Source organism: Hyla sarda, chromosome 8 (assembly GCF_029499605.1).
Source record: "Hyla sarda isolate aHylSar1 chromosome 8, aHylSar1.hap1, whole genome shotgun sequence".
In the NCBI taxonomy this organism is placed as follows: Eukaryota; Metazoa; Chordata; class Amphibia; order Anura; family Hylidae; genus Hyla; species Hyla sarda.
This window is the reverse complement of record NC_079196.1, coordinates 209738339-209758615: the sequence shown is the minus strand read 5'-3', so window position 1 is coordinate 209758615 and position 20277 is coordinate 209738339. Positions and strand designations below refer to the sequence as shown.

General features: G+C 36.0%; 2 protein-coding genes across 6 annotated transcripts in view; one reads left to right on the top strand and one right to left on the bottom strand.

Annotated features, from left to right (window-relative positions):
• Nucleotides 1-427: 427 nt before the first annotated feature.
• On the bottom strand, nt 428-10948 carry LOC130284381 (testis-expressed protein 47-like). 5 transcript variants are annotated; one of them, XM_056534667.1, is made up of 7 exons: nt 10834-10948; nt 8394-8466; nt 6542-6645; nt 2903-2967; nt 2579-2780; nt 1458-1617; nt 428-569 (listed from the first exon to the last, which is right to left on the bottom strand). In XM_056534667.1, exons 1-7 carry the CDS (start codon nt 10855-10857, stop codon nt 532-534), a joined length of 666 nt encoding a protein of 221 aa, XP_056390642.1. In that variant the 5' UTR covers nt 10858-10948; the 3' UTR covers nt 428-531. The 5 variants fall into 5 exon arrangements, with proteins under 5 accessions (XP_056390642.1, XP_056390643.1, XP_056390645.1 ...); XM_056534668.1 differs by lacking the exon at nt 10834-10948 and adding an exon at nt 8939-9022; XM_056534670.1 differs by lacking the exon at nt 10834-10948 and adding an exon at nt 8734-8858.
• E4F1 (E4F transcription factor 1) overlaps nt 10889-20277 on the top strand; it is a 36231-nt gene continuing 26842 nt past the window's right edge. The window contains exon 1 of the mRNA XM_056534663.1: nt 10889-11142. Coding sequence (XP_056390638.1) covers nt 11034-11142 — 109 coding nt within the window. The 5' untranslated portion in view covers nt 10889-11033. The remainder of the gene's footprint in view (nt 11143-20277) is intronic.

Sequence of the window (20277 nt, the reverse complement as noted above, 5' to 3'; positions counted from 1 at the left end):
GTACAAATGTAGTAGCTTATGCCAAAGAAAGAAGTCCCTGCTGCTATACAATAAGATACATGACAAAAGTTTTGATAGGTCGACCCCCACCGATCAGGAGAATGAGTCAGGAGAAGCAGGGTCTGTGGGGGCCATCCAGAGAAAAGACACAAATCACTGCGAGCCGGGGAGTGAAGCACGCTACTGCCTACTTCACTCGGATTGTTCTGATTAGTGAGGGCCCATCAAAAGGATCCATGCACACGATGAATTTTCCACCCAGAACTGCATTGCCATCAATTGGGACAGCACGTCCGCATAGTCATAGTGCCGATTCATTCCAGAGGCGCCTGCCGCACACCAAATCTCTATCCATTATTTCTCTGGGCAGACTTTTTGTAGTGTGCATGGGCCCTAAGCCTGCTCTGTAAGCATACATTGGCAAATTACAAAATATCAGACAAAAATACATCAATAAAGCCATTTATTAGCACTGAATCTGAGGCGAGATGGGTTAAAAATTGCTGCCTGTTGTCCATTCCAATATGGCTGCTATAGATCTAGTTGTTGAGGAGCTGGCCAGAGAAGATCTGCGAAGGAATGAAAGTGAGAAGTAACATATTTAACTATAAAGGCTATGTTCACACTGTGTTTTTTTCATACATATTTCATTAGTAAAATAGCGTTCGCATTTTTGAACGTTAACTTGCTCTATGTTTGTCTATGGTAAAGTGGTTGTCTGTGCACACAGTGGGGGACATGTATCAAAGATTTTACCCCTGTTTTGTGTGTATTTTTTTGCGCAAGCCCTATTTTTGCGCAATTTTTTTGCGCACGTTTTGGTAGAGCATGTCCTCCAGATGTGGCTGAATCAGGGTACCTTGGAGTGACATCTATAGTACACATGGATTTATTAACTGCGTACTTTTTTTTTACACCAAAAATTTTGCCGCAAGAGCTGTTTTTTTTGCGCAAATATAAGCTATCTTGGACTTAACGTAGCAAGATGCTCTAAATCATTGATTCTATTTTCCAAAGAGTGGATTTAGGAGATTACTATATTTACCCGCAATTTATGAAGCTCATTGCACTTGATTGATAAATTTAGCGCTTCTGCACATAATTTAGAATTCGGGAAAAGGGGTAAAATGCTTCTACCATACACAAATAATGATACATGTCCCCCAATGTGTAAAAAATATGGCCGCATTTGTGCAGCTGCATGAATAAATGACTTTTCTTTTTAGCGCTGAAGCTCCTATTTAAGTCAATAGGATACTCAGGGCCGGACCCCCTGTGCTGCCCGCAGCTCAGAGAAAGTACTGCTTTGAGTCACACACGTGTTTGTGCCTCCTGCATGATGATTGACTATCCGCATAGATCCAGGTATAAAGGATATGGGATACAAAATTGGAAAACTCCTTTATCTTAATTCTGAGTTTTTTGTGCAAATATATATATATTTTTTTTCTGTTTACCTGAAGCAACTGAACTATTGACTGGCCGGTTATACATCGTGAGGAACTCTTGGGGCTTGAGAAACCTCCCAGATCGAATAAGGAAGCAGATGATCTCCTCTCTTACCAGCAGATCTGGGGCCACATCATACAGATCTTCTCCCGGACCTTTACTGCCAGGCTGCAAAAAATAGAACTATAATTTAACATTTACCACTTGGTCCTGAAGTTGAAAACTTTGGTATCCAATATATTACGATCTATAGTCTTTGGGCGCTGCACAAGTCATGGAGCATGCCCACAAAACTCTCTCATAGACATCAATGAATCTCCTGTTGATAGGTTCCCATGGTTTATAGAGCTTCTCTAAAACATATCTCTGAACACATAATTTAAAGATCATATAAAGAAAATAGAATGAAACTAAGTACAATGAGAAAATAAAAGCAGAGGTGATGAAATTACTCAGGGCGGGGCTTGAGTTTAGAGACAAGATCCAACCACACCTCCTGTGACAGCTGAGGAGGATGGAGACAACACCACACTAAAAATTAGATGACTACACAACTTTCTGTTAGAAGAGAAGGAGGAGCCGGGGAGCTTCTGAGACAACAACACACTGATAATAATGGAACTACACAACTTCCTGTCAGGAGATAAGGAGGAGCAGAGGACCTGACGCTACACTGACAATGAGAGGACTACACAACGTCAAGAGAAAAGGAGGAGTTGGGAGCTGCTGAGACAACACCACAATGACAATGAGAGAACTACATAACTCCCATTCTGGAGAGAAGGGGAAGCCAGGGAGTTGGAAACAACATCACATTGACAATGACAGGACTTGGAGTTGCTGGGGAGTAACTGAGACCACACCACACTGACAGTGTGACGATTACACAACTTCGTGTCAGAAGAGGGAACTGATGAGGCAACATCACATTGACAATAACAGGTCTACACAACTTCCCTTTCAGAGGTATTTCAAGAAAAAACATGCTAAAGCCAGGACAATTTGTGACAACCCTGTAATAGTAAGTTATATATCTTGGGGTTATAATTTTTATTTAAATTGAATTTTCTGATACCGGAATACCCCTTTAATGTTACAGCCAACATTCCAATATTCGGCAGAATCTTACCTCAAGTATCTGAGACAAGAACATTCCTAACTTCATCATGAGGGTGAGACATTCTTCCACTATGGTCTCCACTGACTGCCCATGCCCAAAGTCATCCAAGTACATTGTGGGCAATCTCACAATGCGAAAATACCATTGAGGAAAGAGCCTGCTTGGGATATTGTGGGAGACGACAAGAATCCTGACGTCCTGAAGAAGTGAGCTAGAAAACAAGGATGTTATGTGAGGACTCAGACAGCATACCCCACAGGCACTTTACACATCATCACTTCAACCAAAGTACAACACATTCATTCTAGAACTGGCAGAATAAAGAAGACATACCTCTCCCCCTTATTCTGAATCTGGACGAGATCTTGATTTATCCCAGTCAGTATTTCAGAAGAAGCCTGTGGAGGCAGCGAACAAGAGAAGCATTCACATATAGGAAGCGACACACACTTCAAGGTGAAGAGCTAAATTAATGGGTGTTCTTAAAGTGTACCTGTCGTCAACAAAAACTTTTTATATAATGTAGATAATACCATTAAAGAAGAATCTCCCAATAGTGGACACTCACGGGGAATAAAAAAGTGTCCACTATTGAGAAATGTCCCCTACTGGGAAAAAAAAGGCTCAAAAATCTTTCTAAATGTCTGAATACTGTCCTGTACTCACTCCAGAGTGTTATTACCCTCTGTGTAAATTCGTCACTCCCTCTTTATGAAGTGGAAAAGTGGGATATAGGGGGAATCAAGAGGAAATTATGTTTCACAGGGGGTAAAAAGGTGGGGGGGGAATGATTTGACACAGGGGGAATAAAGTGGCATGGGGGGATCAGGGAAGGATGGGGTGAATGATGTGGCCGGCGGATGTACAGAAGCATGAGACCACTGAGGTCTTCTACTTCTGTGCTGGGGCTGCTGCAGGGGGCTGCAGTGGGGGCCTGGGCCCCTTATTAGGTTATTGGCTGTACCCACTGACAGCGACCCTGTGTACAAGGTAGCGTCAGCACATAAGCCTGGTTGTTCCCTATTGGGAGTGTTTTGTCCCCTACTGGGAGTATTTTGTCCCCAATTGGGTGTGTCCGCATCCGCTATTGGGAATGTCCCCTATTCGGAGGGTGCAAGTACATTAAGGACTCTGCCGGGGAATTAAAAACTGTCCACCATTGGGAGGTGTCCACTAAGGGAGATTTTTATAATAATATTTTTAATATACATTGGTTAAATGTGTATATTTTTGTCCCTGCAGCCTGTGTGACTCTATGAGGAGTCCAAATACAGGAAGTGAGGGTTGACAAGCAGGGCTCTGTACTATGAGGACAAGCAGGGCTTTGTAAACTGAGGACATGCAGGGCTCTGTGCACTGAGGACAAGAAGGGCTCTGTACACTGAGGACAAGCAGGGCTCTGTGCACTGAGCACAAGCAGGGCTCTGTGCACTGAGCACAAGCAGGGCTCTGTGCACTGGGGGACAAGCAGGACTCTGTACACTCAGGGCAAGCAGGGCTCTGTATACTGAGGACAAGCAGGGCTCTGTACACTGAGGACAAGCAGGGCTCTGTGCACTGAAGACAAGCAGGGCTCTGTACACTGAGGACAAGCAGGGCTCTTTGCACTGAGGACAAGCAGGGCTCTGTACACTGAGGACAAGCTGGGCTCTGTACATTGAGGACAAGCAGGGCTCTGTACACTGAGGACAAGCAGGCCTCTGTACACTGAGGTCAAGCAGGGCTCTGTGCACTGGGGACAAGCAGGGCTCTGTACACCGAGGACAAGCAGGGCTCTGTACACCGAGGACAAGCAGGGCTCTGTACACTGAGGACAGGCAGGGCTCTCTACACTGAGGACAGGCAGGGATCTCTACACTGAGGACAAGTAGGGCTCTGTACACTGAGGGCAAGCAGGGCTATGTACACTGAGGACAAGCAGGGCTCTGTGCACTGAAGACAAGCAGGGCTCTGTGCACTGAAGACAAGCAGGGCTCTGCACATTGAGGACAAGCAGGGCTCTGCACACTGTGGACAAGCAGGGCTCTGTACCCTGAGGACAAGCAGGGCTCTGTACACTGAGGACAAGCAGGGCTCTGTACACTGAGGACAAGCAGGGCTCTGTACTATGAGGACAAGCAGGGCTCTGTGCACTGAGGACAAGAAGGGCTCTGTACACTGAGGACAAGCAGGGCTCTGTGCACTGAGCACAAGCAGGGCACTGTGCACTGGGGACAAGCAGGACTCTGTACACAGAGGACAAGCAGTGCTCTGTGCACTGAAGACAAGCAGGGCTCTGTACATTGAGGACAAGCAGGGCTCTGTACACTGAGGACAAGCAAGGCTCTGTATCCTGAGGACAAGCAGGGCTCTTTACACTGAGGACAAGCAGGGCTCTGTACACTGAGGACAAGCATGGCTCTGTACACTGAGGACAAGCAGGGCTCTTTGCACTGAGGACAAGCAGGGCTCTGTACACTGAGGACAAGCAAGGCTTTGTACATTGAGGACAAGCAGGGCTCTGTACAATGAGGACAAGCAGGGCTCTGTACACTGAGGACAAGCAGGGCTCTGTACACTGAGGACAAGCAGGGCCCTGTACACTGAGGACAAGCAGGGCTCTGTGCAGTGAGGCTCTGTGACATGTTATGGGCTCCAGGATGATTGACAAGTCAGGAGCCTGCACGGCTTGTCCTGCCCTCACTTCCTGTATTTGGACTCCTCAGAGACACACAGGCAATAGCTGCAGAGACAGCATGTTTCACCCAAAAATATACAAATTTTTTAACCAATGTATATTACAAATATACAAATAATGTTATTATCTACATTATATAAAAAGTTTTTGTTGACAACAGGTACACTTTATAATAATGTATTGGAGCTGATGTCTGAGCCAACAATGAATGAGATAGAAGAGGTGACAATCCAGCTATATACTAAGGGTTGGAGCTTCAGTCTTGTCTAATAACCATCTATTGTACATTCACTGTTAACTATTAGGACTGTGTGGGAAAAAAAAATCTTATTTATATTAAGGTGATGGTGTTCTTCTCTCCACATGATGGCTTATTACTAGGATAGTCAAACATAAAGGAATGAAGTTCTCGCAGCACACGTCATAGGTCCAACCCAACTTTGTTAACAGCAAAGTTGGGTTGGACCTATGACGTGTGCTTTGAGGACTTCATTCAATTATGTTTGACTTACCGGCAAAACTATTCTCTGACCTGAAGCACGCACATTCTGGACAATTGGGCACTACTCTGTGAGTCAACTCTCTCCTACGTACGTACTGGACACGTTAGTGCCGGCATTCCTACTTCTGAGAGATAATATTACTAGGATGTGCTATCACTTTACGATCAGTGGGGGTCTGACCTGTTGTGGGGCCTACAAGATCTTAAAAATGAAGGGGCGACAGCACTGGTGTAGCACTGCATCCCCTTTACTGTCTTCCCCTGTACAGTGGCACTGTAGCCAGTTGAAAGGGTTGTCCAGTTATATAATTTTTTTTTCTTTGGGTTTGCTTTAAAAATAAGAAAAGGCATACTCAATCTACCTGAGTCCCCTGCAGCTCCCGCTGTGATGTCATCTGATTCCCTGCTCATTGCTTTGCTTTCTTCTTCCAAAAAGGATTGGTCTCAGTAGCAACAGGCTGCAGTGGTGCCCTGTCTGAGTCAGTAATGGGCTACATGGGCTATCACGGCTGAGTTGAATCAATTTTGGAAATAGGAATCAAAGCGATGAAAAGGGGACTGGATGAGGACACAGCAGGAGCTGTGGGGGACCCAGGTAGGTAAGTATACCTTTTTTTTTAAATTATTTTTATAGCATCCCAAGCAAAATATGAATAATTTATATACCTGGAGGATCCCCTATAGGCCATGTTCACATGGCAGAATTTCCGAGTGTAATCCAGCAAAAGCATTAGAAGTAGAAGTATCCATTAATGACAATTTCAGCAGTACTTTTCCAATATACAGCATCTACCTCAATCATATGGATCACACAGCTGGGATAGAGCAGAAGTAATCCTGAGATGGATTCTCCAAGGTTTGATTTTATCAGCCGATTAAATAGTCGTTCATAATGGTCTGTGTGCAGGGAATAACAAATATATAATTATATTACATTCTTTATATGAAAAGTATTATTATAGGGTAATGTAAGGTGCTATGTCACAATACAAATTCTTCAATGGAGCGCTGGGATGTAAAAAGTAATCCTCGACTTCACACTAAGGCCAGGTTCACATCACGATTTGTGCCTCTGAGGCACAAATATGTCGGAAAACTGCCGATGTATCCATTCTCGGACAAGCACTGGCCTTATTCATTTGACTGGTCTGAGCATAGTCAGCGAGTGGCTACATTCGCATCATTTTCCGAGCACATACAAGTTTTGGCTCGGACTGAGAATCCTGGTTTGCAGCACTTTTCAGTCCGAGAGAAGTGTTATGTATAGTAATATGGCAGCCTAGCCTGATTTGGGCCCATATTGTCCCTGATTTGATTCAAAGGTACACAGTGGCATGGTCCATTGGCATTGCTTCTAGGGAAGGAAAGAGTGCTTCACAGACACAGCATGATCACGGTATCTGAAGGGTTAATGGCGGCCATCAACGTGTTTGCTGTTGTCCGCCATCATCCATGAGGTCCTGGCTACTGAGAACAGCAGCTGGCAGGTTACGATCACCATGTCGGGATCATGTACGTAGCTGTGTGCTAAGTACCAGGGCACAGCAACATGTATGTCACGTGTCCTCTAAGGGTTAAGTATGTGTACTGCCACACCAATTGGTTGGGAGCTCTAGGAGTCCTGTTTTCAAGATGACAGGGTGTCCCAGCAATTGGGCCCCAACAATCAGACACTTATCCCTTATCCTGTGGATAATAATATTAAATATAGTAATTCCTTTATTTATATAGCACCAACATATTCTGCAGTGCAGTACAAAGCTTGTCATCACGCAAATCAATCCCTGTCCCTGATGGAGCCTACAATCTAAATTTACCTATCAGTATGTGTAGAAGGAAACCAGAGAAAACCCACGCTAAGGGTGGGTTCACATCACGGTTTGTCCCCACGGTTTCCGTGTACAGTTTCATATTTGCAACCGTATTGGAAACCGTATCCATAGACAATGCATTGGAAACTGTATACAACCTGATGCATCTGGTTTGTTTGTAATACGTTTTTTTGTTTTTTTTCCCCCGTACTCAAAACCATGCTCTACCATAGTTTTTGGTCCGGGTTAAAAAAACGTATTGTAACCGTAACATGGAAGTCAATGAGATCCCTAGTGAACTGTATGTGTCTACAGTTCAATACGGTTTTCCCTATATGGTTTTTAACTTTGCACATGCGCATTGCGATTCTAAAGTCCTGCAAGTAAGCTAAGGTCACAGCTTTATGAGTCAAGTCAAGTCAGTCCCTGTCAAGTCAGTGTGGTCTGCATTCAATTGTCCAGTCCTACTACAAGTCCCCGCAAGCCCTTAAGGTCTCTGCGTCACTGGTCACCTCCTTGGGCCCTGGCTGAACTGTATAGACTTTTCCACCTGTCTAACCTCAGTAAAGCTACCGTTGTCCGTAACTTGGCATCAGAGTCTTTATTGCCCACATGCCTAGCCCAGGATCCAGCGGTATACCTTCGGGTGGTTATAGGCTAAACCACACCCTGGCATCACGAATACAAGGGGTTAGTCTAGGAAGCCTGGGTGACCCAATGACAAAGTGAGAGGTCCCTAGCGGCTAAAGATGGCTACTCCCTGGATCCAGCTACAAGAGGAAGAGGTCAGGAGCGTAAGACGCCACATTGACACTATTCATACAGTGCAGTTACCTGGTATATCCCTGCAGTGCGCTTGCTCTGGAGATATTCTTGCTATATAGATGAGCCTATGGACGATCGACTTCTGCAGAAAAGACATAAAGTTAAGTTATATTCAACTCCTTTACCTATTATACAATGTTAAGATCATGGGGAAAAGTGTGTGCAGCAGATATCTGTGTGATATTACACAGTGGTCGCCATTATAAAGGAAGGCGGTCAGCTGGCACGAACCATATGCTGGGCTTCAAGGAGCACGGTCAGGGCTGAGACGTGGGGAAGACCTGGTGTGGAGGAGCGTCTCTTACGAGAGGCCATGACTGATGCTCTGTAGGTAACGTCAGGATCCTACCATGAGATGTTTCCATAGCAACCCAAGAGGGAGGGGGACAGATCATGGCAACCAGGTGACACAGGTAAACATCAGGGAGGACAGCGGGTATCACATGGCGGAGTCACAAGGGACGCAGAACATATGACAGAGCGGAGTGGATACATTATCTATGAGCGTTACTTATTTATCATGACCCGGAGGAGGACACAGGAGAGGCCGATACCATGAGGAGAACAATGGCTTCTCTACCACCGACCTCACAACGTCCTCTTCAGGTCCTCACATTGTAGCATTGGGGTCACGTGTGAGTGTATGTGTAAATAAAGTTATTTTTCTTGGCATAGTATGTCATGTGTGCTTGAGCCAAATTAATCAATAAAGCGCATGTTCTCCATCCATAGCTTAGATCTAGGTCAGGTTTAGGGTACGGTCCCATGGACCCCTTACACAGCGTATTTCACCCTCAGCATACACAGAGGGTTACCCGGCGGCAGCAGAATTTGCGCAGCGTGAAATACACTGCATAAGCACCACGTGGGACCGTACCCTAAAAGTGGGAATTTCTCATCGTATTTACAGAGCTTGCACATTTTTCGGCTAAGTTTTTTAAACATTTTTTTACCAAAGCTGCACAGGATGGAGTCAAATGTGCTTTTGGGGGTGGGGTGGGGTTGGGGGATGATTTTGGAGTGCTCAAAACACAGAATTCTGCCAAAATTAAAAGCCCTATTAATTTAATGGGATTCCGCTGCAGAATCCTGCAAAATTTAAAGACATGTCCAATGTTTTTGCATCCGGAATGCAGAATTCCCAAAGCGAAAAGTCTACCGTGTGAGTGGGACTGCGGAATCCCTTTGAACAGAATGTCCCTTTGAACGGAATATCCTTGCGGAAGACAGCCTTAGGCTATGTTCACATGGCGAAAATTCCGCTGGGAAATTCTCTTGCAGCAGAGTCCCATTGTTTTCAATAGGTTTCTGCTGCACCATGCACACGGCAACATTTCTGCACTGGAAACATCTGGCGCGGAAATGGAAATTCTGTTGGTTACAGAAAAAATTGACTCAGAGTTTTTATGGAAATTTTGGTGTATTTCCTAGCATAGGCCATGTTCACACGGCAGAATTTTCATGGAATATCTGGCTGGATTATTTCAGGTGGCAAACAGTGGGCATCGACAGAACATGCCGGTGCTAAGACTGCTCGGAAATGCGCCATCTCCATAGACAGCAGTGCATTTCTTCCACATGAAGAATTAACATGTCTATTCTTTCTCCGGACACCTGAATCTGGATTTCCGCGGCAGATGTTTCCACTGTGGAAATTCCGGCAAGCGCAAGATGCAGCAGATTTTTTTCTGGCAGATTCCGCTCAGATATTCAGTCATGTGAATAAAGCCATAGACTATTTAGAGGAAATAAAATGCCTATACTATAAACCCACTATTTTTGTATAAAAAAAAATAAATAAAAAAAAAGATTGCTGCGTATTTTCAGCAGCTGATTTAGCTCCCCTTTGACAACAATGGTTAGGGAAATACGCAGCAGCAAATACGCAGCAAAATACATCTCGTGTGACCCTACCCATAGAAGTGTTTTTAGGCTCAGTGGCTAAACAGGTCACATGACTTGTAATAATAATTTAAAAAAAACAATCCACAGGGGCAAAACGCCAAATAAAAATGCAAAAGTCACTATTTAAAAAAAAAAAAAAAAAAAAAAAAAAAGGGACTAAATCTGAGAAAAATTAGGGAACTTGTAGATTGTGAGCAGCAATGGGGACAGGGACCGATCTGTGTGATGATGTACAGCGCTGCAGAATACTTTGGTGATATATAAATAAAGAGGATTTTTATTACATAAATCAGTGTATCCCAACCAGGGTGGCTCAAATTGTTGCCAAACTATAACTCCCAGTATGCCCGGACAGCCTTTGGCTGTCCGGGCATGCTGGGAGTTGTAGTTTGGCAACAGCTGGAGGCACCCTGGTAGGAAAACATTGACCTGCTTCCATTCAATGGTTGCAAGCAGAGATTAAAGAATTGTCAATGAACAGAAATACGAGGTGTATAGAGAAGAAGGTGAGATATAATGGCTTTAGATGAGGAGATTACACTACTGGCATTCTGCCCTTATCCAGCATGGCCGCCCTACGTCCTGTGCGTCGCGCCGTCACGCTCGCTTATCGGCCCTCTCCCGTACGTGCCCGTCGTTCGCTCCGTTGTTATGACGACACGGTCGTAAAGTCGCCATTTTGTGTTGTGTTGAAGCCGCTGTGCGATCGTTCGTTGCGACAGAGGAGGAGAAGTCCAGGCGGGGATGAGCTCGGAGCTGGAGCCGGGGGCGGGAGACTCTGTGGCTGTGCCCGGCGGTCTGGTCATCCCCTGCCTGCCCGTGGTGCCCATTATCACCCACTTCAAGGAGGAAGGTGAGCGACACCCGGAGCCCCTCAGTGCCCGCCGACTACTGCTCCCCTGAGTGTCACAACAAGAGCACGTGTGTATGGGAGGGGGAGGCTGGTGTGTGTGTATATGTGTGTGTGCGCTACTATATACTGTGCGGGAGAGGGACAAGTACATGGTGAACCCCCACTGCTGTATACATGTTATATACATGTGCTGTACTGCGAGATACTGTATATTATATACACAAACGTAAATCTGCTTTATACTGTTATATACGTGGTGCTGGTATATACTGTTATATATGTGGTGCTGCTGTATACGGTGTGTAATGTACACGTGTGGCGCTGCTGTATACGGTGTGTAATGTACACGTGTGGCGCTGCTGTATACGGTGTGTAATGTACACGTGTGGCGCTGCTGTATACGGTGTGTAATGTACACGTGTGGCGCTGCTGTATACGGTGTGTAATGTACACGTGTGGCGCTGCTGTATACGGTGTGTAATGTACACGTGTGGCGCTGCTGTATACGGTGTGTAATGTACACGTGTGGCGCTGCTGTATACGGTGTGTAATGTACACGTGTGGCGCTGCTGTATACGGTGTGTAATGTACATGTGTGGCGCTGCTGTATACGGTGTGTAATGTACACGTGTGGCGCTGCTGTATACACACACATACCTACAACCTCAGCTGTTATAGGTATGTGTAGTGTTGTCCTCTTGTGTGACCGCATACTTATAAACTGTTACACTGTATGATGCTGTTATATACTGTATGTTATGGTTGTACAGTATATGTAGTGCGGTCACATGGCATATTTTAGAATATACGTGTGTAGCTGTCATGTAATCCTATGTGACAGAACTACATGTGTATATAGCAGCTCTATAACATACCATGTATGACAGCACTACATGTATAATATATACTATATATGACAGCACTACATGTATAATATATACTATATATGACAGCACTACATGTATAATATATACTATATATGACTGCACTACATGTATAATATATACTATATATGACAGCACTACATGTATAATATATACTATATATGACAGCACTACATGTATAATATATACTATATATGACTGCACTACATGTATAATATATACTATATATGACAGCACTACATGTATAATACTATATATGACAGCACTACATGTATAATATATACTATATATGACAGCACTACATGTATAATATATAATATATACTATATATGACTGCACTACATGTATAATATATACTATATATGACAGCACTACATGTATAATATATACTATATATGACTGCACTACATGTATAATATATACTATATATGACAGCACTACATGTATAATATTTACTATATATGACAGCACTACATGTATAATATATACTATATATGACAGCACTACATGTATAATATATACTATATATGACTGCACTACATGTATAATATATACTATATATGACAGCACTACATGTATAATATATACTATATATGACAGCACTACATGTATAATATATACTATATATGACTGCACTACATGTATAATATATACTATATATGACAGCACTACATGTATAATACTATATATGACAGCACTACATGTATAATATATACTATATATGACTGCACTACATGTATAATATATACTATATATGACAGCACTACATGTATAATATATACTATATATGACAGCACTACATGTATAATATATAATATATACTATATATGACTGCACTACATGTATAATATATACTATATATGACAGCACTACATGTATAATATATACTATATATGACTGCACTACATGTATAATATATACTATATATGACAGCACTACATGTATAATATATACTATATATGACAGCACTACATGTATAATATATACTATATATGACAGCACTACATGTATAATATATACTATATATGACTGCACTACATGTATAATATATACTATATATGACAGCACTACATGTATAATATATACTATATATGACAGCACTACATGTATAATATATAATATATACTATATATGACAGCACTACATGTATAATATATACTATATATGACTGCACTACATGTATAATATATACTATATATGACAGCACTACATGTATAATATATACTATATATGACAGCACTACATGTATAATATATACTATATATGACAGCACTACATGTATAATATATAATATACTATATATATGACAGCACTACATGTATAATATATAATATACTATATGACAGCACTACATGTATAATATATAATATACTATATATATGACAGCACTACATGTATAATATACTATATATATGACAGCACTACATGTATAATATATAATATACTATATATATGACAGCACTACATGTATAATATATAATATACTATATATATGACAGCACTACATGTATAATATACTATATATATGACAGCACTACATGTATAATATATAATATACTATACATATGACAGCACTACATGTATAATATACTATATATATGACAGCACTACATGTATAATATATACTATATATGACTGCACTACATGTATAATACTATATATGACTGCACTACATGTATAATATATACTATATATGACAGCACTACATGTATAATATATACTATATATGACAGCACTACATGTATAATATATACTATATATGACAGCACTACATGTATAATATATAATATACTATATATATGACAGCACTACATGTATAATATATAATATACTATATATATGACAGCACTACATGTATAATATATAAGATACTATATATATGACAGCACTACATGTATAGTATATAATATACTATATATATGACAGCACTACATGTATAATATACTATATATATGACAGCACTACATGTATAATACTATATATGACTGCACTACATGTATAATATATACTATATATGACAGCACTACATGTATAATATATACTATATATGACAGCACTACATGTATAATATATACTATATATGACACCACTACATGTATAATATATACTATATATGACACCACTACATGTATAATATATACTATATATGACAGCACTACATGTATAATATATACTATATATGACAGCACTACATGTATAATATACTATATATATGACAACACTACATGTATAATATATAATATACTATATATATGACAGCACTACATGTATAGTATATAATATACTATATATATATGACAGCACTACATGTATAATATATAAGATACTATATATATGACAGCACTACATGTATAATATATAATATACTATATATATGACAGCACTACATGTATAATATACTATATATATGACAGCACTACATGTATAATACTATATATGACTGCACTACATGTATAATATATACTATATATGACAGCACTAAATGTATAATATATACTATATATGACAGCACTACATGTATAATATATACTATACATGTAGTGCTGTCATATATAATATATACTATATACTATATATGACAGCACTACATGTATAATATATACTATATACTATATATGACAGCACTACATGTATAATACTATATATGACTGCACTACATGTATAATATATACTATATATGACTGCACTACATGTATAATATATACTATATATGACTGCACTACATGTATAATATATACTATATATGACTGCACTACATGTATAATATATACTATATATGACTGCACTACATGTATAATATATACTATATATGACTGCACTACATGTATAATATATACTATATATGACTGCACTACATGTATAATATATACTATATATGACTGCACTACATGTATAATATATACTATATATGACTGCACTACATGTATAATATATACTATATATGACTGCACTACATGTATAATATATACTATATATGACTGCACTACATGTATAATATATACTATATATGACTGCACTACATGTATAATATATACTATATATGACTGCACTACATGTATAATATATACTATATATGACTGCACTACATGTATAATATATACTATATATGACTGCACTACATGTATAATATATACTATATATGACTGCACTACATGTATAATATATACTATATATGACTGCACTACATGTATAATATATACTATATATGACTGCACTACATGTGTAATATATAATATACTATATATATGACAGCACTACATGTATAATATACTATATATATATGACAGCACTACATGTATAATATATAATATACTATATATATATGACAGCACTACATGTATAATATATAATATACTATATATATGACAGCACTACATGTATAATATATAATATACTATATATATGACTGCACTATATATATGACTGCACTACATGTATAATATACTATATATATGACAACGCTACATGTATAATATAAAATATACTATATATATGACAGCACTACATGTATAATATATAATATACTATATATATGACAGCACTACATGTATAATATAGAATATACTAATATATATATATGACAGCACTACATGTATAATATATAATATACTATATATATATTTATATATATATATATATATAGTATATTATATATTATACATGTAGTGCTGTCATATATATATATATATATATATATATATATATATATATATATATATTAGTATATTATATATTATACATGTAGTGCAGTCATATATATAGTATATTATATATTATACATGTAGTGCTGTCATATATATAGTATCTTATATATTATACATGTAGTGCTGTCATATATATAGTATCTTATATATTATACATGTAGTGCAGTCATATATATAGTATATTATATATTATACATGTAGTGCTGTCATATATATATAGTATCTTATATATTATACATGTAGTGCTGTCATATATATATATATAGTATATTATACATGTAGTGCTGTCATATATATAGTATCTTATATATTATACATGTAGTGCTGTCATATATATATATATATATATGTATATATTATACATGTAGTGCTGTCATATATATAGTATATTATATATTATACATGTAGTGCAGTCATATATATAGTATCTTATATATTATACATGTAGTGCTGTCATATATATAGTATCTTATATATTATACATGTAGTGCTGTCATATATATAGTATCTTATATATTATACATGCAGTGCAGTCATATATATAGTATATTATACATGTAGTGCTGTCATATATATATAGTATATTATACATGTAGTGCTGTCATATATATTATATTATATATTATACACGTAGTGCTGTCATATATATAGTATCTTATATATTATACATGCAGTGCAGTCATATATATAGTATATTATATATTATACATGTAGTGCTGTCATATATATATATATATATATATATATATATATATATATATATATATATATATTAGTATATTATATATTATACATGTAGTGCAGTCATATATATAGTATATTATATATTATACATGTAGTGCTGTCATATATATATATATATATATATTAGTATATTATATATTATACATGTAGTGCTGTCATATATATAGTATATTATATATTATACATGTAGTGCTGTCATATATATATCGTATATTATACACGTAGTGCTGTCATATATATAGTATCTTATATATTATACATGTAGTGCTGTCATATATATAGTATATTATACATGTAGTGCTGTCATATATAGTATATATTATACATGTAGTGCAGTCATATATATAGTGCAGTCATATATATAGTATATTATATATTATACATGTAGTGCTGTCATATATATAGTATATTATACATGTAGTGCTGTCTTATATATATATAGTATATTATATATTATACATGTAGTGCTGTCTTATATATATATATAGTACATTATATATTATACATGTAGTGCTGTCATATATATAGTATATTATATATTATACATGTAGTGCTGTCATATATATAGTATATTATATATTATACATGTAGTGCTGTCATATATATAGTATCTTATATATTATACATGTAGTGCAGTCATATATATAGTATCTTATATATTATACATGTAGTGCAGTCATATATATAGTATCTTATATATTATACATGTAGTGCCATCATATATATAGTATATTATAAATTATACATGTAGTGCTGTCATATATATATAGTATCTTATAAATTATACATGTAGTGCAGTCATATATATATAGTATCTTATATATTATATATGTAGTGCAGTCATATATATAGTATCTTATATATTATACATGTAGTGCTGTCATATATATAGTATATTATATATTATACATGTAGTGCTGTCATATATATATATATATATATGTATATATTATACATGTAGTGCTGTCATATATATAGTATCTTATATATTATACATGTAGTGCTGTCATATTATATATATATATATATATATATATATATATATATATATATGTATATATTATACATGTAGTGCTGTCATATATATAGTATATTATATATTATACATGTAGTGCAGTCATATATATAGTATCTTATATATTATACATGTAGTGCTGTCATATATATAGTATATTATATATTATACATGTAGTGCAGTCATATATATAGTATCTATATATTATACATGTAGTGCTGTCATATATATATATATATATATATATATATATATATGTATATATATGTATATATATATTATATATTATACATGTAGTGCTGTCATATATATATCTATATATATATATATGACAGCACTACATGTATAATATACTATATATATGACAGCACTACATGTATAATATATAATATACTATATATATGACAGCACTACGTGTATAATATATAATATACTATATATATGACAGCACTACATGTATAATATATAAGATACTATATATATGACAGCACTACATGTATAAATATACTATATATATGACAGCACTACATGTATAATATATATACTATATATATGACAGCACTACATGTAATATATACTATATATGACTGCACTACATGTATAATATATACTATATATGACTGCACTACATGTATAATATATACTATATATGACTGCACTACATGTATAATATATACTATATATGACTGCACTACATGTATAATATATACTATATATGACTGCACTACATGTATAATATATACTATATATGACTGACTGCACTACATGTATAATATATACTATATATGACTGCACTACATGTATAATATATACTATATATGACTGCACTACATGTATAATATATACTATATATGACTGCACTACATGTGTAATATATAATATACTATATATATGACTGCACTACATGTGTAATATATAATATACTATATATATGACAGCACTACATGTATAATATACTATATATATGACAGCACTACATGTATAATATATAATATACTATATATATGACTGCACTATATATATGACTGCACTACATGTATAATATACTATATATATGACAACGCTACATGTATAATATAAAATATACTATATATATGACAGCACTACATGTATAATATAAAATATACTATATATATGACAGCACTACATGTATAATATATAATATACTATATATATGACAGCACTACATGTATAATATATAATATACTATATATATGACAGCACTACATGTATAATATATAATATACTATATATATGACAGCACTACATGTATAATATATAATATACTATATATATATATATATATATGACAGCACTACATGTATAATATATAATATACTATATATATGACTGCACTATATATATGACTGCACTACATGTATAATATACTATATATATGACAACGCTACATGTATAATATAAAATATACTATATATATGACAGCACTACATGTATAATATAAAATATACTATATATATGACAGCACTACATGTATAATATATAATATACTATATATACAAAAAAAGAGGATTGCAGCAGCACACATTGGTCAAAAAAATTGAGGCTCTTAGCGCACTTTTTGATCAAAACGTGTCCCCCATCCACCACGGGGAGGTGGCCTCATATAGGATGGGAACCTAGCACAAATTCTGAGCCTAACACTCAACTATCCACTCACCTCTGCTGGGCATATAGCCTCTGACTGGGTGACATGCTGGATCCATTTAAAACTCCACCTGTGAGAAAGGGGGAGGGGTGCACAGCTAAACAGGGTGCCATTACCCCCTGAATTGTACACACAAGAAAAAAAGAAAGATAGCCGGCACAACAGCCTAATACACGGGTGCACATAATATACTATATATATGACAGCACTACATGTATAATATATAATATACTATATATATGACAGCACTACATGTATAATATAGAATATACTAATATATATATATGACAGCACTACATGTATAATATATAATATACTATATATATATTTATATATATATATTAGTATATTATATATTATACATGTAGTGCTGTCATATATAGTATATTATATATTATACATGTAGTGCTGTCATATATATAGTATCTTATATATTATACATGTAGTGCAGTCATATATATAGTATATTATATATTATACATGTAGTGCTGTCATATATATAGTATCTTATATATTATACATGCAGTGCAGTCATATATATAGTATATTATATATTATACATGTAGTGCTGTCATATATATATAGTATATTATACATGTAGTGCTGTCATATATATTATATTATATATTATACACGTAGTGCTGTCATATATATAGTATCTTATATATTATACATGCAGTGCAGTCATATATATAGTATATTATATATTATACATGTAGTGCTGTCATATATATATATATATATATATATATATATTAGTATATTATATATTATACATGTAGTGCAGTCATATATATAGTATATTATATATTATACATGTAGTGCTGTCATATATATAGTATATTATATATTATACATGTAGTGCTGTCATATATATATATATATATATATATATTAGTATATTATATATTATACATGTAGTGCTGTCATATATATAGTATATTATATATTATACATGTAGTGCTGTCATATATATATCGTATATTATACACGTAGTGCTGTCATATATATAGTATATTATACATGTAGTGCTGTCATATATAGTATTATACATGTAGTGCTGTCATATATATAGTATATTATATATTATACATGTAGTGCTGTCATATATATAGTATATTA